This window comes from Carcharhinus amblyrhynchos, chromosome 11 (assembly GCF_965287045.1).
Source record: "Carcharhinus amblyrhynchos chromosome 11, sCarAmb.v2.hapA, whole genome shotgun sequence".
NCBI classification, from domain to species: Eukaryota; Metazoa; Chordata; class Chondrichthyes; order Carcharhiniformes; family Carcharhinidae; genus Carcharhinus; species Carcharhinus amblyrhynchos.
In genome coordinates this window covers 17,410,343-17,435,606 of record NC_137334.1, presented here as the reverse complement: position 1 = coordinate 17,435,606, position 25,264 = coordinate 17,410,343, and the positions used below count along the sequence as shown (strand labels likewise).

The window sequence follows — 25,264 nt, the reverse complement described above, 5'->3', positions numbered from 1 at the left end:
ATTGAACCTGGGTCCCTGGCATGTGGGGCAGAAGTGCTAGCCACTGTGCTACCATGCCGCCCATAATAAATTGGCCATTGGCCTCTTAGTGTCAAGGGGATTAGCAGGGTAAATACATCAGGTTACGGGGCTTGGCTTGTGTGGGATTGCTGGCGGTGCAGGCTCAATGGGCCAAATGGCGCCTCTCTGCACTGTAGGGATTCTTTGATTTATTAGTGATTGTCTTATATTTTTATAGCCATTCATTTTGGACACCCCCCACCCCTCCAAGTCCCCCCATGGCAGCAGGAATATAATTTCTACATGATTGGAGCCCTTTGTATTTTCACAACCTCTATAAGGTTACATATCAGCCATCTCCCCTCTACAGTAAATTGGCAGAGAACATGCTTAACAAGCAAGATGCTAGCACACCCGACCACAGAGTTGCCACAGCCACAGCAGAGTTGGGGAAGTGTTTATCATAGATGTACTGGATAATGGTGGTCACAGCAGCTGTAGTCTCCTCACAGGTAGGCTGGATCTGGTTCTCTGGGAGAATAAATTGATAGGTCCCGTTGTCTCGGAGCTCGAATGTGTAGGAAAAGCCGATCTGAAGATCACCTGCCCAGTCCCGCGAGGAGCCGGATGAATAATCTGGAAGAGGGAACATTTTATTAAAAGTTTATTTATTAGTGTCACAAGTAAGGCTTACATTAACACTGCAATGAAGTTACTGTGAAAAATCTCCAAGTCGCCACACTACGGCGCCTGTTCGGGTACACTGAGGGAGAATTTAGCACGGCCAATGCACCCTAACCAGCACGTCTTTCAGACTGTGGGGGGAGTGGGGGGGTGCGAAACCGGAGCACCTGGAGGCAACCCATGCAGATATGGGGAGGACGTGCAGACTCTGCACAAACAGTGACCCAAGTGGGAATTGAACCCAGGTCCCGGTGCTGTGAGGCAGCAGTGCTAATCACTGTGCCACCATGCCACCCTACAAGATGTAAGTTGACCAGGTGCCCCATTCTCCTGCTATGAAACGCCAGTGGCACAGTGGTCAGCACTGCTGCCTCACAGCACCAGGCACCCGGATTCAATTCCGACCTTGGGTGACTGTCTGTATGGAGTCTGCATGGTCTCCCCGTGTCTGCGTGGGTTTCCTCCGGGTGCTCTGGTTTCCTCCCACAGTCCAAAGATGTGCGGTTAGGTGGATTGGCCATGCTAAATTGAACCTAGTGTCAGGGGAATTAGGGCAAATATTCACTCAGAGGGTGGTGAGTGAGTGGAATTCACTCAGAGGGTGGTGAGTGAGTGGAATCGGCTGCAGTTGGTGGTGGTGGAGGCGAACTCGTTGGGGGTCTTTTAAGAGACTTCTGGATGAGTACATGGGATTTAATGGGATTGAGGGTTACAGATAGGCCTGGTAGGTAGGGATATGATCGGCGCAACTTGTGGGCCGAAGGGCCTGTTTGTGCTTTAGTGTTCTATGTTCTATGTAGAGTTACAGGGAGAGGGCCTGGGTGGGATTGTTGTCGGTACAGACTCGATGGGCTGAATGGCCTCCTTCTGTACGGATTCTATGGTGAACTTGTGTTTATATCTCGCTGCTTTAATGTAAAACAACTCTTCAAAGGTACGGAATAAAAACGGGAAATGCAATCATCCAGACTCAAACGTGGTGTGGACTTTCTGTCCCGTCCACTGCGGGAATCGTAGAGGCAGGACACGGACCATACAAAGGTCTGTTGGCCTCAGGTGGGATTTTCGGGTAAACGCAGCTGGAAAGTCCCATCCATTGGCTCTATTCTCTCTCCACCAACGCTGTCAGACCCGCTGAGATTTTCCAGCATTTTCTCTTTTCTGTGTGGCTCCTGCTCTGCCCAAGACCGCAAGAAACTACAAAGGGTCGTGAGCATAGCCCGGTCCATCACGCAAACCAGCCTCCCATCCATTGACTCAGTCTACACTTCCCGCTGCCTCTGAATTAAGCCAGTTATTTGCCTTTTCTCCACTTGTTCTGACTCACTGCTGGAAGGATATTGATGCATTGTAAAAGGGGGCAGAAAAGATTTACCAGGATGTTGCCTGGTTTGGAGGATATGGACTATGGAGAACAGTTGAACAAACTTGGATTGTTTTCATTGGAGCATCGGAGGATGAGGGGGGACTTGATAGAGGTTTACAAGATTACGATAGGCTTGGATAGCGGGGATAGTCAGAGTCTTTTTCCCAGGGTCGAAGGGTCAATTACTCGGGGTATAGGTTGAGAGTGAGAGGGGGGAAAGTTTAAAAGAGATGTAAGGGGCAAGTTTTTCACACACAGGGTGGTGAATGCCTGGAACGCGCTACCAGAGGAGGTGGTGGAAGCAGATTCTATAATAACATTCAAGAGGCATCTGGATAAATCCATGAATAGGCCGGGAATAGAGGGATATGGACCATGTAGAGGCAAGAAAATATTAGATTAGAGAGGAATCTGTGTCGGAACAGACTTGGTGGGCCGAAGGGCCTGTTTCTGTGCTGTTCTTTGTATTTGTATAACTGAAGGTTGAAGTGTTTATCTATCTCTATTTTTGAGATGCCATTTGACCTGAATCATAGGATCTGCAATACAGAAGGAGGCCATTCAGCCCATCGAGTCTGCACCGACTACAATCCCACCCAGGTCCTAGTCCAGTAACCCCATATATTTACCGAGGCTAATCCCCCTGACAAGTGGATTAATTTAGCATGGCCAATCAACCCAAAACACACATCTTTATGGGCGAAAACCCATGTGGATATCAGATTGCACAGGAGAACATTCAGCCCATCGTGCTGTACTGGCTCTTTGTGCTATCCTATTAATCCCAGTTACCTCTTTCCCCCAGAGTCCTGCATTTTGTTTATCTGTTCTGAGTATTTATCCTTGCTGTTCAATCCAAGCATGTTCTGTTTCCATCAGTATTTTTGCTATTTTTATTACTCCACTTTCACCATGGTGATATTTTTCTAAACCAGCGGTTGTGGGGCAAGTAGTGATCCATAACTACCTTTCAGCCGGATTGCTTCACTTGTGCTCAAGGTTTTATTTTATTTGTTCCTAAAGAACCTATTCATTGCAGTTTTCCTGACCCTCTGGCCAAGATTAGGAGCTCACTGCGGCTTCTCGATACCTCAGTGCTCTGCACTGCGCTCCTAGAGTTGTTGACATATTGTGAACACAGGACAGTGGTTACCACTGCTGCCTCATAGCACCAGGGCCTCAAGTTTAATTCTGGCCTTGGGTGTAGAGTTTGTACATTCCCACCATGTCTGCGTGGGTTTCCTCCAGGTGCTCTGGTTTCCTCCCACAGTCCAAAAATATGCAGGTTAGGTGGATTGACCATGCTAAATTGCCCCTTAGTGCCTAAAGATGTGCTGGTTAGGTGGATTGGCCATGCTAAATTGCCCCTTAGTGTCCAAAGATGTGCAGGTTAGGTGAATTGGCCATGCTAAATTGCCCCTTAGTATCCAAAGATGTGCAGGTTAGGTGGATTGGCCATGCTCAATTGCACCTTGGTATCCAAAGATGTGCAGGTTAGGTGGATTAGCCATGCTAAATTGCCCCTTAGTGTCCAAAGATGTGTAGATTAGGGAGATTAAGTATGCTAAATTTCCCCTTAGTGTCCAAAGATGCGTAGGTGAGGGTGATTAGCCATTCTAAATTGTCCCTTTGTGCCCAAAAATGTGTACCTTGGGAAGATTAGCCATGATAAATGCGTGGGGTTACTGGGATAGGGTGGAAGGCGATGTGCCTGTGTAAGGTGCTGAGTCTGTGCAGACTCGATGGGCCGAATGGCCTCCTTCTGCATTTGGGGATTCTATGATTCTATTCTATGATTCTTCAAACTATTTTCAACCACCGAAGACAAACAGGGCAGATCCCTGACGCTTCCCAGGATACACCACGTGCATGGCCATGTTTAGTGCTTGGCTTGTTCAGTGTAGTGTCCCTGCTGATATTGTCCAGGAAATCATTCAGGACCCTGCGAACCTTCCCGAGACTCAGGCCAGAGATACGCCTAAAGCCCCCCCCCAGGTTTGAGGCAGCAGCAACTGGCCAGCTGAGTGATACCCTGGACATTATTACATTTTGTAACCTTGTGCTGCATTAACCTCCTCCTAATCTTTGCTCAATTTCTCCATTGCGGAATCTGTCTTTCCCCTCTGCCCAATGGTATTGACCATTGCAGAGCTCCTTCCTTTGTAATAGTACATATTGTTTTGTAGTCAAACTTCAGAGAGGCTTATATTGGGAGGGTCCCTAAGTTTGAGTTGATCAAAGTGAGACTGCACAGGAGTGAAGAGCTATTGTCTGTTAGTTGCACAAAGGATGAAACCTACAGAGGATCCAGGAAGAAGGCCCAACTTTGAACTTGGTCCCGTGTTTCTGCTCCAATGCACTGGCTGCTTTCTTTCCGACTCTCATCTAGAAAAGAACAACAACAGTGTTCAAACCCGCAATACAGAACACTGGAGTCCGTGAACAAGTTAGGGTTTTTTTTATTCATTTATGGAACATCGGCGTATCTGGTTGTCCAGCATTTATTGCCCACCTGGCACAGTAGTTCACACTGCTGCCTCACAACGTCAGGGACCCAGGTTCAATTCCTGGCTTGGGTCACTGTGTGGAGTTTGCACATTCTCCCCATGTCTGTGTGGGTTTCCTCCGGGTGGTCCGGTTTCCTCCCACAGACTGAAAGATGTGCTGGTTAGAAACATAGAAGGTAGGAGCAGGAGGAGGCCATTTGGCGCTTTGAGCCTGCTCCGCTATTCATTACGATCACGGCTGATTGTCCAACTCAATAGTCTCATCCTTCTTTCTCCCCATAACCTTTGATCCCGTTCACCCCAAGTGCTATATCCAACCACCTCTTGAACATATTTGTACAATGTTTAAATGTAGGTGCATTGGCTGTGCTAAATTCTCCCTCAGTGTACCCGAACAGATGCTGGAGTGTGGCGACTAGGGGATTTTCAGAGTAATTTCATTGCAGTGTTAATGTAAGCCAACTTGTAAATAAATAAAATTTAAACTTTAAAAATCCCTTGGAGGGCAGTCGAGAGTCAACCACATTGGTGTGGCTCTGGGAGTCACATCTAGGCCAGACCGGGTAAGGACAGCAGATTTCCTTCCCTAAAGGACATTAGTGAACCAGATGGGTTTTTCCAACAACCGATGACAGTTTCACGGTTACCATTCACTGAGACTAGCTTTCAATTGCGGAACGCTGGTGATGATATTCTCACCATTTCCTCGTGGTTGCTGGCTGTTGCGTTTGTGTATCCGTAAGGAGCGAGAATCAGCTGGCCGTAGGAATGAATGGTCAGGTAGCACAACATATCATGCTGGTGCTTACGGATGAAGTCAGCAACGGCCAAAGTCTCCGGCTCAGACTCTGGGGCTGAACCGCAGTGGACGGTAGAACAGCAGTCCTTTGAAGCTCCGATACCTGCAGTAACAGACAAAATACACGGGTTTCAAAGAAATACAACAACAAATAGATGTAACTACCCCCTGTACTCCTCCAATACTGGACTGTCATTGCCAGCCGTTGCTTTCCAGCTGCCTGAGTCCTAATCTCTGGAATTTTCTCCATAAAATTATCACTCCATCACTCAAACCAGCCTCCCATCCATTGACTCTGTTTACACTTCCCGCTGCCTCAGAAAAGCAGTCAGCATAATCAAGAACCCCACACACCCCGGACATTCTCTCTTCCACCTTCTTCCATCTGGGAAAAGATACAGAAGTCTGAGGTCACGTATCAACCGACTCAAGAACAGCTTCTTCCCTGCTGCCATCAGACTTTTGAATGGCCTTAACGTATATTAAGTTGATCTTTCTCTACATCCTAGCTATGATTGTAACACTACATTCTGCACTCTCTCGTTTCCTTCTCCCTTGTGTACTCTATGAATGGTATGCTTTGTGTAGTGTGCAAGAAACAATATTTGCGAGGGAGAGACGGTGATAGAGAGGGACATGAGGAGAGGGAGAGAGGAAAAGAGGGAAAGAGACAGAGGAGAGGGAGGGAGGGAAAGAGAGAGACAGAATAGAGAGAGGGTAAGAGGGAGAGAGAGGAGAGAGACTGAGAAAGGAACAAAGGGACAGAGAGGAATGGAGAGAGAAAAAGGAAGTGAGGATGAGAGAGAGAGAGGAAATGAGAGAGAGGGAGTGAGAGATAGAGAGAGACAGGCCACCTTGCAAGAGCAAGTGAAAGAGGGTGATTTTAAGTTGCCACAGTTGTGAGTGTGGAGGGCAGTAATGTCCTGATGTCCATGGCAAGGGTAGGCTGGGAGGGGAATGCCTTGTGAGATGCCTCTCAGACTCTACCCCGCCACCCCGAACCCGTGTCCTGCCTGTTTGGCCATGTTTTGGGGCCTTCCCGCAGTGGGAGAAAGGCCCGGATAGGCTCTTGTTCACCTCGAGCAGGTAGCCACACCTCCCTGGACCCCTGGCGCAGGGGCATGTTTTTGACGGCACAGTGGGAGGTGTCACAAAATTCTGTGTCCACACGATTCCAATCCTGTGAAAATCCTACTCTTACAGCAGTGTTGGGCAACCTGTATCCCGGTGGGAGGGGGAGGGGTGGGAGAGGCACATGCGGCCTATCCGGGTTCTGAGTGCAGCCCTCACAGGACGTTTTGTTGACCGTTGCCCAGGCGCAGGGTAGCCACATTCCGCTGATTCCCGTCCGTGTAGTTTCTTTTCCTGCCAGTCTGACTGAAGCAATTCACACGTAAAGCGAGGGCGAGTGAGGTGAGGTGGGTGCCGATTACTCACAACATTGAGTGTGAGAGCCATGCGCTCCCTCTGTGTCCAAAGTATCGATATTTCTTTTGTTTTTACCATTTGAAGTTTGTGACAGTTCTATTAATATATAAACAATTCAGCATTTTCTATAACTTAGAGTCATACAATCCCTATAGTGCAGAAGGAGGCCATTCGGCCCATCGAGCCTGCACTGACAGTAATCCCATCCGGGCCCTATCCTGGTAACCCCACATATTGACCCTAGCTAGTCTCCCTGCTACTAAGGAGCAATTTAGCATGGCCAATCCCTCTAACCCATGTATCTTTGGACGATGGGATGAAACAAGAGCACCCGGAGGAAACCCACACAGACATGGGGAGAACACGGACAGTGACCCGAGGCCGGAATTGAACGTGGGTCCCTGGCGCTGTGCCACCGAGCTGCCCTCGTTATGAACTATTCGGTGTATATTAAGTCAACTTAACCTTACTCATGGGGTCGTGGTGAGTGAACAAGCCTGATGTCTATCACTGCCTTACAGCCTGGTAGGTCGGGGAGGTGCATCTCTGCACCACGGCCACTAGATGGGGTCAGTGTATCAATTTTCCAACACATTTCCGACACATTGGATACATCAGTAATATACAGGGCTGGCTTGTGATTAATAATATGTATTGACCAGAGTCACACGGAGTGAATGAGCCTATCACTGAATCATAGAATCCCTACAATATAGTAGGAGGCCAATCCAGCTCATTGAGCCTGCACCGACAACAATCCCACCCAAGCCCTATCCCTGTAATTCCATGTATTTACTCTGCTAGTCCCCCTGACATTAAGGAACAATTTAGCATGGCCAGTCTAGCTAACCTGCATACCTTTGGATGCTAAGGGGCAATTTTAGCATGGTCAATCCACCTGACCCGCACATCTTTGGATTGTGGGAGGAAACCAGAACACCTGGAGGTTTCTGGTTTCCAACACAATGGAGTTTGCACATTCTCCTCATGTCTGCATGGGTTTCCTCCAGGTGCTCTGGTTTTCTCCCACAGTTCAAAGATGTGCGGGTTAGGTTGATTGGCCATGCCAAGAAATTGTCCCTTAGTGTCCAGGGATGCGTAGGTTAGAGGGATTAGTGGGTATAATATGCAGGGATGTGGGGGTAGGGCCTGGGTGGGATTGTGGTCAGTGCAGACTCGATGGGCCGAAGGGCCTCTTTCTGCACTGTAGGGTTCTATGATCTGTAAACCCAGACAGACCTGGGGGGATTGTGCAAACTCCACACAGACAGTCACCCGAGGTTGGAATTGAACCCAGGTCCCTGGCGTTATGAGACAGCAGTGCTAACCACTGTGTCACCGGCCGCTCTATTCAATGTGTCCCAGTGTTCCTATCCAACGTAACCCCTCCATTCGGGACAACGTGTTGAACAATCTCTGAAGGAGCCCAGCCAATCTGTCACATGATCAACAAAGTGGGTTCGCAAATGGTTATAATTTTACGCTGCAAGTTAGCATTGCTGCCTCACAGCACCAGGGACCCGGGTTCAATTCCAGCCGCGTTTCAATGTCAGTGTGGAGTTGGCCATAGGTGGATTGGCTATGCTAAATTTCACCTAAGTGCCCCAAGATGTGTGGGTTAGGTGGATTGGCCATGCTAAGTTGTCCCTTAGTGTTCAAAGATGTGCAGGTTAGGTGGATTGGCCATGCTAAATTGCTCCTTAGTGTCTAAAGATGTGCAGGTTAGGTGGATTGGCCATGCTAAATTGTCCCTTAGTGTCTAAAGATGTGGGGGTTAGGTGGATTGGCCATGCTAAATTGTCCCTTACTGTCTAAAGATGTGGGGGTTAGGTGGATTGGCCATGCTAAATTGCCCCTTAGTGTCCAAAGATGTGGGGGTTAGGTGGATTGGCCATGCTAAATTGCCCCTTAGTGTCCAAAGATGTGCAGGTTACGTGATTGGCCATGCTAAAGTGCCCCTTAGTGTCCAAAGATGTGCCGGTTAGGTGTATTGGCCATGCTAAGCTGTCTCTTAGTATCAGGGGGATTAGCAGGGTAAATGTGTTGGGTTAGGGGGATAGGGCCTGAGTGGGATTGTTGTCAGGGCAGGCTTCAGGGCCCAATGGCCTCCTTCGCACTGTTGAGATTCTATGAGTTGAGACAAAAGCAGGTAGAGAGAGAATCGATTGATTCATACTGGGGCCCAGCTGTAACACATGTGGATATAGTTATGGGAGAGATGGGGGAAGAAGCTATGAGAATCCCACTTACTGCACCATTTTGCATCAAAGTTCCTGTTGAGGTCAGTTCCGAAGCAGTTGCTGTTGACACAGGGAGACATGGATTTCCTCCACAGTCGGTCCTGGAGATGGAGAAAGGTTTTCAATGCCAGGATGGGTGCGGAGAAACACTGAGACAAATTGCACAGGCTGAACTGTTGGAACATTTTGGATCAGCAGCACTATATTATACCTTGTCTGGGATCGCACTTACCTTTGTCCAAGAGTAAATGTAGCCATCGATGTTGAGGACAGGCAGAATGTAAAAATCAATGTATTGTAAGAACCGATCTGTTTTAGGGTCTGCAACGTAGGTCTCTAATACCTAAATACACACACAGAAAGTGAGATTAAACAGAGACCGTAAGATATAGGAGTAGAATTAGGCCATTCAGCCCATCAAGTCTGCTCCACCATTCAATCATGGCTGATAAGTTCCTTAACCCCATTCTCCTGTCTTTTTCCCATAACCTTTGATCCCCTCACCAAGCAAGAACCTATCTATCTCCGTCTTAAATACACTCAATGACCTGATCTCCACAGCCATTGAGTTCCACAGATTCACCAACCTCCGGCTGAAGAAATTCCTCCTCATTTCGGTTCTAAAGGGTTGTCCCTTTACCCTGAGGCTGTGCCCTCGGATCCTAGTATCTCCAACTAATGGAAACATCTTCCCCACGTCCACTCTCTCCTGGTCTATCCGTATTCTTAAAGTTTCAATGAATGAGATCTCCCCCCACGCCCGATCCTTCTAAACTCCAGCGGGTACAGAATCCTCATATGCTCCTCGTATGTCAAGCTTTTCATTCCTGGGATCTTTCTTGTGAACCTCCTCTGGACCCTCTCCAGGGCCAGCACATCCTTCCTTAGATACGGGGCCTGAAATTACTCACAACGTTCCGAATGTGGCACTTTGAGGGTTTCATTCAGTGAGTTTCAGCCTGATTGTAACCAGCGCTATAGACGTCCTGGGAATGTTAGAACTTATAGTTCACTGGGTAATCTAGACCCAGTCTTCTATCTTGTAGGCCTATTCGTAAAGCTCTGGGAACAGAGGTACAGGCACCCTTCTACCACCACACCACACCACGCCCCACCACCCCCATCACACACACACACACACACACAGATGGAAACCGGTTCTTATATAGACTTCAGAATAATGCTCTAACCTTTCCCCAGTTCATAGGATCATAGGAATTAGGGGTGAGAGTAGGCCATTCAGCCCTTTGAGCTGATTCTATCTGATCAGGACTGATCTCTATCTCATCCAACTCCACTTCCCTGCCTTTTCCCCATAGCCCTCTGATCAAATATTTATCTATCTATTTCTTGAATCCATTGATTGATTCTGCATCCACTGCACTCTGGTGCAGTGAGTTCCATGGGGAATACCATGGGGAAGTGATGGCTTAGTGGTATTATCACTAGATTATTAATCCTGAACTTGGCTAATGCTCTAGAGACCTGGGTTTGAATCCTGCCATGGCAGGTAGTGAAATTTGAATTCAATAAAAAATATCTGGAATTAAGAATTTATTGATGACCATTGTCCTAAAAACACATCTTTTAGGGAAGGAAATCTGCCATCTACCTGGTCTGGCCAACATGTGAATCCAGAGCCACATCAATGTGGTTGACTCTGAAATGACCTAGCGAGATGGTGGCACAGTGGTTGGCACTGCTGCCTCACACACCACGGACCCAAGTTTGATTCCCAGCTTGGGTCACTGTCTGTGTGGAATTTGCACACTCCCCGTGTCTGCGTGGGTTTCCTCCAGGTGCTCCGGTTTCCTCACACACTCCAAAGATGTGCAGGTTAGGTTGATTGGCCATGCTAAATTGCCCCTTATTGTCAGAGGGACTAGCGAGGGTAAATATATGGGGTTGTGGGGATAGTGCCTGGTTGGGATTGTTGTCAGAGCAAGCTCAATGGGCCGAATGGCCTCCTTCTGCACTGTGGGAATCTATGAGATACTCAGTTGTATCAATATTTTCTTTAAATTTCAAGAAGGCAGCTCACCACTATCTTCCCAAGGGCAACTAGGGACGGGCAATAAATGCTGGCCAGCCAGTGATGCACATATCCTACAAATGAATAAAAAGAAGTTCACAACTCTCTGTTAGAAGTAGCTTCTCTTTCTCTCTGACTTGAACCTCCCCCCTCTTACTCTACAACTGTGACCTCTTTCCCTAGACTGTTCCAGAAAGGGGAACATTTGGCTAACATTTACTTTATCAATCCCATTGAGTATTTTATATACCTCAATCACATCCCCCTCATTGTTCTGTAATCCAGCGAGTACAGGCCCAAGCTATTCAACCACTCCTCATATGACAGCCCCTTCATAACAGCTGTTCTCTCTCACATCTAGAGCATGCACCTCATTGCGACAGGCTTGCAATAGGGACTAGAACATAGAACATAGAACTGTACAGTGCAGAAGGAGGCCCTTCGGCCCATCCAGTCCACACTGGTGGACTACCTGTCCACACTGAGATTCTACAGTGAGCAGCCAATCACATAAAAGGATCTCCACAGACGGCAAACCAGCAAATAAAAGACACTAATAAGCCCTGGGTGGGATTGTGGTCGGTGCAGAACCGATGGGCCAAATGGCCCAAGTGTCAGGATTCTATGATTCTACATGGTGAAGATATCATGAACAAACCATTTTTTTAAAAAAAAATTACTGAAAGAAATCTGCCTGAATTAGTTTGCATAGTGTTTCGCATCATCTTATTTAGCATTATCTTACTCTTTGATTTTTTATATTTAATCTCTCTGCCTTAAATTATCGGTTCTTAGGTCATCCCTTCACTTGTTGATACTTTATACACACTGATTATACTTAACTGCTTACACTTATCTATTAGCACTCATGATTACTAGAAAGACTTGTTATCAGCTGGCCTAAATTGCACTACACTGTCTGTAGTGACAATCTTGATTAGAGTTATACAGTCTCAGAGAGATTTACAGCATGGAGGCAGACCCTTTGGCCCAACTTGTCCATGTTGCCTCTTTTTTTAACCCCTAAGCTAGTCCCAATTGCCTACATTTGACCCATATCCCTCTGTATCCATCTTACCCATATAACTGTTTAAACACTTTAAAAGACAAAATTGTACCCACCTCTACTACTACCTCTGGCAGCTTATTCCAAATACCCTCTTTGTGAAAAAATTGCCTCTCAGTATCTTCCCCCTCTCATCTTAAACCTGTGCCCTCTAGTTTTACACTCCCCAACCTTTTGGAAAGATATTGACTATCTAGCTGATTGGTGCCCCTCATTATTTTATAGACCTCTATAAGATCACCCCCAAATCTCCTACGCTCCAGAGAAAAAGGTCCCACTCTATACAGCCTTTCTTGTAACTCAAGCCATCAAGTCCCAGTAAATCTCTTCTGCACTCTTTCTATAAAGGATGATTACCTGTGAGGAGTCACTCTGCCCTGTACATTCTGTGCCTGCGTGCCTCTCTCCACTTCACCTGACGAAGGAGCAGGGCTCCGAAAGCTTGTGATTTCAAATAATGGAAACGGGATTTTTTTTCCCCAGGGTGGAAGAATCAATTACTCGGGGGCATAGATTTAAGATGCAAGGAGCAAAGTTTAAAGGAGATGTACGAGGCAAGTTTTTAATATCGAGGGTGGTGGGTGCCTGGAATTCGCTACCGGGGAAGGTAGCGGAAGCAGATATCATAGTGACTTTTAATGGGCGCCTTAACAGATAGATGAATAGGATGGGAATAGAGGGATATGGTCCCCGGAAGGGTAGGGGGTTTTAGTTCAGTCGGACAGCATGGTCATGGAGGCTTGGAGGGCCGAAGGGCCTGTTCCTGTGCTGTAATTTTCTTTGTTCTGTTGCTATGTGACCTCTCATCTTGAAAAGAATCTAACTTAAAAAGATCGAGTGATGAATCATAATGGACAAATTGAACAATGTCCGACTATTTTTTAGGCCTAGATTTGATCCATTCCTCATTGCTGACATCTCTCAACAATGTAAGCAAATAATTCACTCAGTAATATGAGGAGAATGGCCAGAACTCTTCAGCCGTTCATTCCGGTGGGATTCTCCAGTCCCGTTGGCGTGGGGTAACATCAATGGGAATTCCCATTGGCAGCGGTGGGACTGGAGAATCACGCCACGAGCAATCAATGCGCCACCTCCCTCCGGCAGAAGTCACACAGCTCGGAGGCCGGAGAATCTCGCCCAGTTTCTTCCAGTTTTGTTTATCCTCTAGTCCTGTCCTCATTCACTGTGATGGGCGATGGTTTCTAATGATAAGGATCTAACCCCTGAAATCACGTTGGCCCTGAATATACAGTCAGTGGTGAAACAATGATGTCTTCCACTTTCTTCAAAGAAAGCTACACTGAACGATCCACCAACCACTTGGGTGAGAATTTTACCCTTCTCAGTGAGCAGTCGATTGCAGCATTGCCGAATGGGGATTCCCAGTGTTAAGCTGCAGCAATAGCATCAAGCTGTCTAAGCGGCCAATCACATGAAAGGATTTCCACAGGCAGCAAAGCAGCAAGTGAAAAACACAAATAATTCCAAGTTTTAAAAAAATCACAGGGATTGTAATAAAGATTAAGGGCACCAGCTAGCTCATTGGTTAGCACTGCTGCCTCAGCGTTAGGGACCCGGTTTCAATTCTGGCCTTGGGTGACTGTCTCTGTGGAGTTTACATGTTCTCCCCATGTCTGTGTGGGCTTCCTCCAGGTGCCACGGTTTCATCTCACAGGGCAAGTTTTAAAGTTTGAAGTTTATTCATTAGTGTGACAAATAGGCTTAAATCCGCACTGTAATGAGGTTATTGTGAAAATCCCCTAGTTGCCACACTCTGGTGCCTGTTCGGGTACACTGAGGGAGAATTTAGCATGGCCAATCAATTTAGTATAGACCTAATCAGCACATCTTTTAGAGAGAATGTGCAGACTCCACACAGACAGTGACCTGAGGTTGGAATTGTACCTGGGTCCCTGGCGTTGTGAGACAGCAGTGCTAACACACTGTGCCACCGTGTCACCTTAACTGATAAGAAATTTATTGACAGGTTTGTGTTTGTTATTGCCAAGACTGGCATAAATCATCTTGAATATTGCAGTGTTCAGTCTACATGCTATCCTGAACAGGGGCTTGCAAAGGAATCAGTCCGCATGGTCTGATGTTATCTGTGATCTCGAATATTCTGCTTGTCAAGCAATAGGCCATATAAAAAAGAATTACCACCATCAGCCCACACTATCTGCGACACCAATGCGTTTTCTGCTGTTCAATGATGCCAGGTTGCTCAAGGCAACCCAACCCAAAAACTCAGCTAATGTTCTTGGGACCTGGGTTCGAATCCCGCCACGGCAGATGGTGGAACATGAATTCAATAAAAGAAAACTGTAATTAAGAACCCGGAAACCATTGTCGGAAAAACCCATCTGGTTCACATCTGTCCTTCAGGTAGGGAAATCCGCCGTCCTTACCTGGTCTGGCCGACATGTGACTCCAGAGCCACAGCAATGTGGTTGACTCTCAACTGCCCTCAGGAATGGGCAACAAATGCTGGCCCAGCCAGCGACGCCCACGTCCCAAAACTCCAATATCCAGATCGTCGAGAGGTTTGCAAATCAGATGCTCCCCCCTCTGCCACGCCCCCCCTGTGGGTCCACAGTCAGGAGACACTCACCTCCCTCACAAACCACTGGCAAAAAGCTGGGGCAATCCACTCCCTGGCATGAATCCCACAATCCATCCAGATAATCTTCTTGGGCTTGTCAGACTTTCGACTGATCTGCAGGCAGAACAGAGAGGAGGTGAAGTAGGCACTAATTACGTCATTGGCTTTGTGTGTGTGTGTGTGTGTGTGTGTGTGTGTGTGTGTTTCTGTGGGGTGGGGGGGATGGGGGGGAGGGCTCGGGTGTGGCGGCAGCTCACAGACAGGGTATAGAATGATAGGGAGCAATGGCTCTGATGCCAGCTACAGAGGATTGCAGATTGTTACAGACATACCTATCTGGGGTGGTGGGACCATTGTACAGGGCAAGACTGTCAAGGTCACAGGCTCCAGTTTTCTGTTGGATTCCCAGTTTCTTGTTCCTATCTTAAAATCGGAATGAAGGACTTTGGAATTCTCTGAGGGTCAAAGGCATTTGTATCCAAGGATTTAGGAAGAGCTCAACTAGTCAATCAATAATGTCCTGAAGGGTAGGCTTCACTCCATAGCACTCATGTCAAAGTACATCACATTAACAACGCAAACTTTCCCCATTCTACTGTTAGACAGGCACAGTAGCACAGTGGTTAGCACTGCTGCCTCACAGCGCCAGGGACCCAGGTTCAATTCTGGCCTTGAGTCACTATCTGTGTGTAGCTTGCACATTATCCACAAGTCTGCGCGGTTTTCTTCCGGGTACCCTGGTCTCCTCCCACACTCCAAAGATGTGCAGGTTAGGTGGATTGGCCATGCTAAATTGCTCTTTAGTATCCAAAGATATGTACGTTAGATGCATTGGCCATGCTAAATTGTCACTTAGTGTCAAAGGATGTGCAGATTCGGTCGATTGACCATGCTAAATTACACCTTGTGTCCAAAGACGTGTAGTTTAGCTGTGGAGGCCAGGTCATAGAGTGTATTTAAGACAGAGATAGATAGGTTCTTGATTGATAAAGGAATCAAAGGTTATGGGGAAAAGGCAGGAGAATGGGGCTGAGAAATTTGTTAAAGATGTGTAGGCAAGGTGGATTGGCCATACTAAATTGCCCTTAGTATCCAAAGGTGTGCAGATTAGATGATTGGCCATGCTAAATTGCCCTTTAGTGTCCAAAGGTTGTAAATTAGGTGGATTGGCCATGCTATATTGCCCCTTAGTGTCCAAAGATGTGCAAAATGGGTGGAATGGCCATGTTAAGTTGCCCCTTAATGTCCAAAGATTGAATGGTGAAGGAAACCCGATGAGCCAAAAGGCCTAATTCTGCTCCTATAATTAGGGTGTTACGGGTCAGGGGGCTGCTGAGGGTTGAAGTTCATTGTCGGCCCAATGTTGGTCCAGTGAGACTGTGACAGAAATAGCTGTGAGGTAAGACGGAGGCCGTCCACTCGAGTACAACACTCTCTGAATACCTTCAGATAATACATCGGCCGCTTCTCATAGGTAATCCCCAGCAGGTGCTGTGTCACCAACTCCTTATAGTTTTCCTTCATTTCTTCCATCCACTGATAGATCTGAGAGTTTGAGAGAGAAACAGTGAAGGGCGTGCTGTGATTATGAAATGGAGAAGGAGACAGATCCTTCGCTCCTGGTCTGTAAGTCTTACCTCCTCCATTGGGTGATACTTGGTGTAGCTGTGTGCTCTGCTACTGAGAGGCTGCTTACCCTCGCTCTGTATCTGCTTGTCCAGGAGATCTTGAATATTTTGTATTAAAACACTGTTGAATCGGAGAAGACAGGTTGATGTTGCATGGAGTGGGAAAGGATATTTTTATAACTTTCTTAGAATCATTAAATCCCTACAATGGAGGAGCCTGCACCCATTCTCCCACAGAGCATCTTACCGAGGCTCTATCTGTATAATCCCACACATTTATACCACTAACCCCCCTGACCTATACATATTTGGACATTAAGGGGCAATTTAGCACGGCCAATCCCGCTAACCTGCGCATTTTTGGACACTAACAGGCAATTTAGCACGGCCGATCCCCCTAACCTGCGCATTTTTGGACACTAAAGGGCAATTTAGCATGGCCAATCCCCCTAACCTGCGCATTTTTGGACACTAAAGGGCAATTTAGCATGGCCAATCCCCCTAACCTGCCCATTTTTGGACACTAAAGGGCAATTTAGCATGGCCAATCCACCTAACCTGCACGTTTTCGAACATGAAGGAGCACTTTAGCACAGCCAGTCCGCCTAACCTGCACATCTTTGGCCTGTGGGAGAAAACCAGAGCACCCGGAGGAAACCCACACAGACACGGGGAGAACGTGCAGACTTCACACTGACAGTCACCCAAGGCTGGAATCAAACCTGGGTCCCTGGCGCTGAGAGGCAGCAGGTTAGGACTGCGTGTGAAGAGAGTGACCAGATGTCGATGGTTCAGATGGAACTGAAATAGATAAAACAAAATCTGAAAGACTCTTCACTTCTGCTCTTGTGGAAGGGAAAATGGGGAATGTTTGGATATTGGGCTGTGTGAGGGAGATGCAGCAACACTCTGCTCAAGGTAAAATGGCTGCCTGAATGCAGTACTGGGAAGGGGGAGCTTTCAATCATGTTCGCACTGACCTGTATTGAAGGGCTCTTTCCTTCAGTTCACCTTTCACTGTGCCAACTGCTGAGGCAGGAATCCGGGCGTGGATCTCACCCCGAGGCTGAACAGCCTCTGGGAATTCAGGCTTCCATAAATCAATCTGAACAGATATCAAAAACATAAAACTCTCAAACGCGGCGATAATGGGATCGCTTCATAACACCCTTATCTGCAATTATAAAAACCTTAACAATCTATTTCAACATCTCGAGGTCAAGGCATCACCCTGTTTAAAATCTTTGGTCCAGGGACCTTGCACATTTCAAAGGGCAAGGAATTCCCCTCATAAAGAAAAATAAAACTTTCCTTTCACCAAAAACACAGGAGTATGAGGAACGGGCAAAGGAATGGGACTCATTGAGTAGCCTATCTGAAGGGCTAACACCAGAGCGATGGGCTGAATGGCTGCCACTTGTGCTGACTCAGGACTGCAAAATAACATTGTCAAATGCATTGTTTAAAGGAAGGAATTCCTTTCTATAAATAAATAACAAAGTTTAACGATAACAGTATTTTATCAGAATAGTAATTCAGTAATAATGATGAAAACAGCAGCACGAGTAAAACAGGTTTTAGTTCACCCTCTTGTTGGATTGAAAAGGTCTGCACATGCTCACAACCCACTACAGACACCAGTAAAACAATTATATATGAGAATAAGAACACTGTGTGCTCAAAATAATAGTGTATTTTCACAACAACACAGGACACTGGGGAACTAGCAGAGGAATCGGACTAACTGGATAGTCCATTTGAAGGGTTAGCACCAGAGCAATGGGCTGAATGGCTGCCATCTGTTTTCTATGATTCAATGACTGGATTCATTTATGTATTTCATTAATTGAAGGAAATGAATAAAAAGTGAAAATTAAATTTGAAATCTGAAAAAAATGAGAAAAAAAGTGAAAATGATACTTTTCTCACAAGCATTACTGATTTTTAAAAATTGGCCCGTCCCATATGTGCTTCCAAAGCCATGGCAACTGTATGCATGTAAAGGGCAAAAAGCTGCAGCAGGCGACGGTGCAGAGGGACCTGGGGGTCCTTGTGCATGAGTCGCAAAAACCCAGTCTGCAGGTGCAGCAGGTGATCAGGAAGGCGAATGGGATGCTGGCCTTTATAGCGAGGGGGATTGAATATAAAAGCAGGGAGGTCTTGCTGCAACTGTACAGGGCACTGGTGTGGCCGCAGCTGGAGTACTGTGTGCAGTTTTGGTCGCTGCACTTGCGCAAGGATATTTTGGCCTTGGAGGGAGTGCAGAGGAGGTTCACTAGACTGATACCGGAGATGAGGGGGTTAGACTATGAAGAGAGATTAAATAGACTGGGTCTGTACTCGTTGGAGTTTAGAAGGATGAGGGGGGATCTTATAGAGACGTATAAGATAATGAAAGGGATGGATAGGGTAGAGGTAGAGAGATTCTTCCTGCTTAGAAAGGATAGCAGGACTAGAGGGCACAACCTCAAGATAAAGGGGGGGGGAAGGGTGCAGTTTAGATCGGAGTTGAGGAGGAACTTCTTCACTCAAAGGGTGGTGAATCTCTGGAATTCTCTGCCCGTTTGAAGTGGTGGAGGCTACCTCACTAAATATATTTAAGTCACGGGTAGATAGGTTTCTGACAGACAAGGGAATTAAGGATTATGGGGAGAGAGCGGGAAAGTGGAACTGATCCACTTCAGATTAGCCATGATCTTATTGAATGGCGGGGCAGGCTCAAAGGGCTAGATGGCCTACTCCTGCTCCTATTTCTTATGTTCTTATGTTGCTGTCTACAGTTAACTGCAGGAGGATCGGATTTGTCAATGGGGCTTCCTCGCAATTTGGAATGTGTTTTATAAATCGAGGCTCCTGGGCAAGTGTTAGACTGCTGTCTCTTTTTATTAAGCTCCCGTTTCCTGGCTTCATTATGCTGAAATTATATATTCAAACCTTGCACCGCATTCAAATGTGAAAGGGCAAATTCCACAGTATCTAAATTTAGGCAGCCGTGGCCTACTTTCAGTGCCATCGTCCGAGCGAGAGGATAACGGTTCAAGGCCTATACGTAAGGCCTGAGTGCAAAACCTCGATTGACACTCTAATGCAGTACCGAGGGGATGCTTCACTGCCATAGAAACTGTAATAAATCTGTAGAGCAGAAGTTCCTTCACCAAAATCCCTTTATTTACAAACTCTAACAGTGGTACACAGAGTCAGCCGTCTACCTCCAGGGGTATGTCAGAGGAACTGACATTCCCAGTTAAAGACTGCTTGATTGGCCCATCAGTTGGAATCTTGATCAGGGAGTCCATACTCCAATAGGCCAACCTCAATGGCGTGATTGAGATCATTACAGAAACCTCAATGAAGCAGGAGTAGGCCATTCGGCCCTTCGAGCCTGCTCCGCCATTCATTTTGATCATGGCCAATCATCAAATTCAATATCCTGATCCCCCTTCCCAACCATATTCCTTGATCCCTTTAGCCCCAAGATCTATATCTAGTTTCTTCTTGAAATCACACAATGTTTTGGCCTAACTATTTTCTGTGGTAGTGAATACCACACATTCACCACCCTCTGGGTGAAGAAATTTCTCCTCATCTCAGCTCCAAAAGGTTTAGAATCAGAATCATAGAATCTCTACAGGAGGAGGCCATTCAGCCCATCAAGCCTGCACTGATGACAATCCCACTAGGCCCAATCCCCGCAACTCCAAGTATTTATCCTAGCTAATCCCCCTGACCCTAAGGGGCAATTTAGAATGGCCAATCAACCTAACCCGCACATCTTTGGACTGTGGGAGAGAACCAGAGCACCCGGAGGAAACTCACACAAACACAGGGAGAATATACAAACTCCAGACAGACACTGACCCAAGACGGGAATTGAACCTGAGTCCCTGGTGCTGTGAGGCAGCAATGCTAACCACTGTGCCACCGTGCCATCCTTTAACTCCTATCCATTAACTCTAACTACACTTCCCATTGCCTCAGAAAAGCAGCCAGCATAATCAAGGACCCCAGCTTCCCTGGACATTCTCTCTTCCACCTTCTTCCATTGGGAACAAGACACAAAAGTTTGAGGTTACATACCAACCAACTCAAGAACAGCTTCTTCCCTGCTGCCATCAGATTTTTGAATGGACCTACCGCATATTAAGTTGATCTTTCTCTGTACCCTAGTTATGACTGTAACATATTTTATACTCTCTCTTTTCGTTCCCCCCATGTACTCTATGAATGTTATGTTTTGTCTGTTTTGCATGCAAGAAACAATACTTTTTGCTGTATCCCAATACATGTGACAATAATAAATCATTTCAGCCAAATGGTCTACTTGCCTATGGGACAGTACAGTGGTTAGCACTGCTGCCTCACAGTGCCAGGGACCCAAGTTTGATTCCTGGCTTGGGTCACTGTCTGTGTGGAGTTTGCACATTCCCCCTGTGTCTTGTGGGTTTCATCCAGGTGCTCCAGTTTCCTCCCAGTCCAAAGACGTGTGGGTTAGGTGGATTGGCCGTGCTAAATTGCTCCTTAGTGTCAGGGGGACTAGCTAGGGCAAATACATGGAGTTATCATAGAATCCCCACAGTACAGAAGGAGGCCATTCAGCCCATTGAGCCTGCACTGACAACAATCCAACTGTATCCCTGAAAAACGATATGTTTACCCTGCTAATCCCCCCGAAGTTAAGGTCAATGTGGCATCATAGGGTCAATGGGGATAGGGCTCGGTGGGATTGTGGATGGTGCAGACTTGATGGGCTGAATGGCCTTCTTCTGCACTGTGGGATTCTGTGAAATCAAATCAAATCACTAAAGCAGATGATCCTGTTTCTGTCACATGCTCAGGCAAAACTCAGAGTGATGGTCAGAATCACTGCATCACTCTTGAACAATACTAAAGGTGGGGTGACCGAATGGGCAAAGTGATGGGACACTCCCCGTGTCTACTGGAACTGGACATTGACGATACCTGGGCGAATCCTTCAGAATCACAGAAACTTTACACTGCAGAATGAGACCATTCAGCCCCTTGGACCTATACTGGCTCTATGGAAGAGCATTCTACCCACTCCCCTCCCTTATCCATGTAACCACTCACATTCTCTCTTTTCAGATAGCAATTCCCTTTGAATCCCTCGATCGATCCTGCCTCCCTCACCCTCTCATGAAGCTTGTTCCCAACTCCAATCACCCTCTGGGTGAAAAAATATTTCCTCACATCACGTTTACCCCTTTCTGTCCATTATTTTGAATCTGTGCACTCTAGTTCCTGATGTACTCTTGAGAGGAAATAGTTTCTCACTATTTACCCTGTCCACATGCCTCAAGGTCTTGAACATTTCTATCAAGCCTCCTCTCTTTTCCGTAAGGAAGACAGTTCCAAGCTCACCAATCCATCCTCATAGCTCTTTATCCCTGGAATCATTCTAGTAAATCTCCTCTGTACTCTCTCCTTCACATCCTTCCTCAAGTATGGTGACCAAGACTGGACGCACTTTCCAGGTGAGGCTTAACCCAACAGGAAGGTCCAGTTGCCTATCTTGTTCAAGAACTAAAGCCAAGATTCCAATGCTGGTACCACTTGATAACGAAGAGTCAAGCTGCCCACAGTCATTCCAGAACCTACCCTCTCATCCTCCACCAGCTGCCTCAGGTAGTCCACCTGCTCCGAACTGGTTGGCATGAGTCGGAGAACCTGGTCCCTGAAACGAGAGGAGGAATTGCTTTTTTGTAACTTCTTGTATGTAAAAAAGTTATGTACGTGTGGCATCTTTGTCAAGACTTCAGATAGATTATGGGAGGCACAGTAACTCAGTGGATTAACACCGCTGCCCCTGAGACCTGGGTTTGATTCCAACCTTGCGTCACATTCTGTATGGAGTTTGCACATTTTCCCCGTGTTGGTGTGGATTTCCTCCGGGTGCTCCGGTTTCCTCCCACATTCCAAAGGTATGTTGTTTAGATGGATTGGCCATGCCAAATTGTCCCTTACTGTCCAAAGATGTGTAGGTTAAATGGATTGGCATGCTAAATTTCCCCTTAGTGTCCAAAGATGTGAGGTTAAGTGGATTGGCCGTGCTAAATTGCCCCTTCGTGTCCAAAGATGTTCAGGTTAGGTGGATTGGCCATGCTAAATTGCCCCTTATTGTCCAAAGATGTGCTGTATAAGTGGTTTGGCCATGCTAAATTGCCCCTTAGTGTCAGGGGGATTAGCAGGATAAAAACGTTTGGTTATGGGGATGAGTGGGATTATTGTTGGTGCAGGCTAATAGGCTGAATGGCCTCCTTCTGCACCGCAGGGATTCTATGATTTGTAACCCCATTGACAGCATTCGGACATGCCGGGGGGAGGGGTATTCTAAACGCTGTCTGAAATGGTCGAGGGAGCCACTCAGTTCAGGGACAAACATGGACAAGGGCAACAAATGCAGAGTGATATCCATGCTCCATAAATTAATTTTTTTTAAACACCTTAACAGACCGAATGCTGTAGCAATTCTACGATTCTAGAATGGCGCTTAATGATAACATTAGCAAGTGAAATTTGATAGCACATAAGCAGCTTTTGGGATAAGTGGCCAAAGTCTTTTTAAAAGAGGTGATTCAAATGGCTAAATTTATCTGAGCTGGAGCGAGAGAGGCGAATTCTAAAGCTCAGATGGCATGTCTGTCAGAGGGAAGTGATTAAAGGTTGGATGTGAATGAGACATGGGAGGAATGTTGCCCTGGACATGAGGTTGGGCGCACAGGATCTTTTGTATCATAGAGTCATTGAGGTTTACAGCGTGGAAACAGGCCCTTTGATCCAACTTGCCCCTGCCACCCTTTTTCTTTTAACTCCTAAGCTAGTCCCAACTGCCCACATTTGGCCTATATCCCTCTATACCCATCTTACTCAGGTACTGTCTAAATGCTTTTTAAAAGACAAAATTGTACCCACCTCTACTACTACTTCCGGTATCCAACCCAGTGAATGGAGAACACTTGGGTTTAATGTTTCAGCTGGAGGCTGGACCTCTAACAGTGCTGCACTCCCTCAACACTGCACTGCAGTGTCAGTTCACATTACAGACTCGGAGGTGCTGGATCGTTGTCCCCGGGTGGTAAACTCGATCAAGGCTACAGATTTATTGTCATATTTTGGTAGCATGAGGCAATTACTAACAGTAGCCTTCACTGATCAATTACAACAGTAATATCTGATTGACTTACCCATTGTACTGAGCCTGGAAGCCGTGTGCGATCAGGGGCAATATCCCCAGAACAGAGACGCACCTTATCCACCACAGCATTGTGAGCAGATTCCCCTGGGATCTTCTCCGACTGTCTGACGGGGCCTGGGGACCGAGAGCTGGGCAGAGTACAGGGTCCGATAACATTGTCTTCAATTACCTTTGCCCCACGCCCACACTCTTAACCCATGAATAACCCACTTGCAGCTCCTTCACACTGTAAATAAAGATCGTGGAGAGGCTGGATTGACTGCAGCTATGCAGGGAAGAGATCCCAGTTCACCTCAAAGCACACAAAGGGTAAGGGGAGATTTACTTGATGCTTTCAAGATTACAGATGGAATGTTCCATTCCTGCCAGTGGTTGTGAAGGAAAAACTAATTTCCCAAGGCGTGTAGAATATTATTCTCTAAATCTGAGGACACACTGTCGGTGGAGGGGGGTGGAATATCAGACATTATCCTGGGGCTGAGGACACGCTGCTGGCGGGGTTTGGGGACATTGAACAGACTGTCCTAAGGTTGATTGTGATCTTCCTGCACTTAGTTATTTTGAGAGGGGGCTGGAGGGCAAGGTTTGTCTTCGTTCTCAGAAGGGGTGGGGCAGCACAGTGATTAGCGCTGCTGCCTCACAGCGTCAGGGAGCCAGGTTCGATTTCCAGCTTGGGTTCACTGCCTGCGTGGAGTTTGCACGTTCTCCCCGTGCCCGCGTGGGTTTCCTCCGGGTGCTCCGGCTTTTCCCCACAGTCTGAAAGGCTGGTTAGTTACACTGGCCATGCTAAATTCTCCCTCAGTGTACCCAAACAAGTGCCGGAGTGTAGCGACTAGGGGATTTTCACAGTAACTTCATTGCAGTGTTAATGTAAGCCGCCTTGTGACATTAACAATTAAATTAACACACTAGGAAGACTGGTTTCACAGAGATCAGGGCACTCATTGAAATTGAAGACCCTCCTCTATCCCCCGTGGATACCAGGACCACCCCCCCCCACCCACACTGAAGGCATGTACTCCCTCTGCCCCCAAAATTGGTCACCGGCCTGTTCCTTCCTCCCACCCTGCCAAACATAGATTCCCAGCATTGGAGCCCTCCCTTCATGCTCCTCCCCTTCACGCCTCAACCCTTAATACTTCAATCCCTGGCACTACCCCCCCAACACTCCCCCCTTGTCACTACCACCTTGGCACTGCCCCCTTGGCAATGCCCCTTTGTACGCCCAGTGTCACTGCCCTCTTAATATTGCTCCCTTGGCATTCCCCCTTGGTAATGCCCCCTTGGTAATGCCCCCTTGGCAATGTCCCCTTGGCAATGTCCCCTTGGCACTGCCCCTTGGCAGTGTCCCCTTGGCACTGCTCCTTGGCAATGTCCCTGACGTAAAATTGACTAAACATATTTCAATGAATGTTTAGCTATGTTCATCTGGATACCGCCCTGGGAGGTTGGGAACCAGATTACATCCAGGAAGGGGGATGCCAAGATGATCCAGAAGTTGAATGTGTTGGGGCCCTCCCCCACAAATCTCCACCCCTCCCCCAGATTCTCCACCCCTCCCCCACAAATCTCCACCCCTCCCCCACAAATCTCCACCCCTCCCCCAGATTCCCCACCCCTCCCCCAGATTCTCCACCCCTCCCCCAGATTCTCCACCCCTCCCCCACAAATCTCCACCCCTCCCCCAGATTCCCCA

At 47.1% G+C, this 25,264-nt stretch overlaps 1 protein-coding gene across 1 annotated transcript; it reads right to left on the bottom strand.

Annotated features, from left to right (window-relative positions):
- Positions 1–364: 364 nt before the first annotated feature.
- On the bottom strand, positions 365–23,640 carry LOC145349665 (carboxypeptidase O-like). The gene is made up of 11 exons (XM_080198189.1): positions 23,558–23,640; positions 21,972–22,047; positions 17,336–17,460; positions 16,365–16,476; positions 16,171–16,272; positions 14,737–14,841; positions 9,257–9,367; positions 9,035–9,125; positions 5,257–5,459; positions 4,351–4,435; positions 365–636 (listed from the first exon to the last, which is right to left on the bottom strand). Exons 1-11 carry the CDS (start codon positions 23,635–23,637, stop codon positions 365–367), a joined length of 1,362 nt encoding a protein of 453 aa, XP_080054315.1. The 5' UTR covers positions 23,638–23,640.
- Between the last annotated feature and the right edge of the window lie 1,624 nt (positions 23,641–25,264).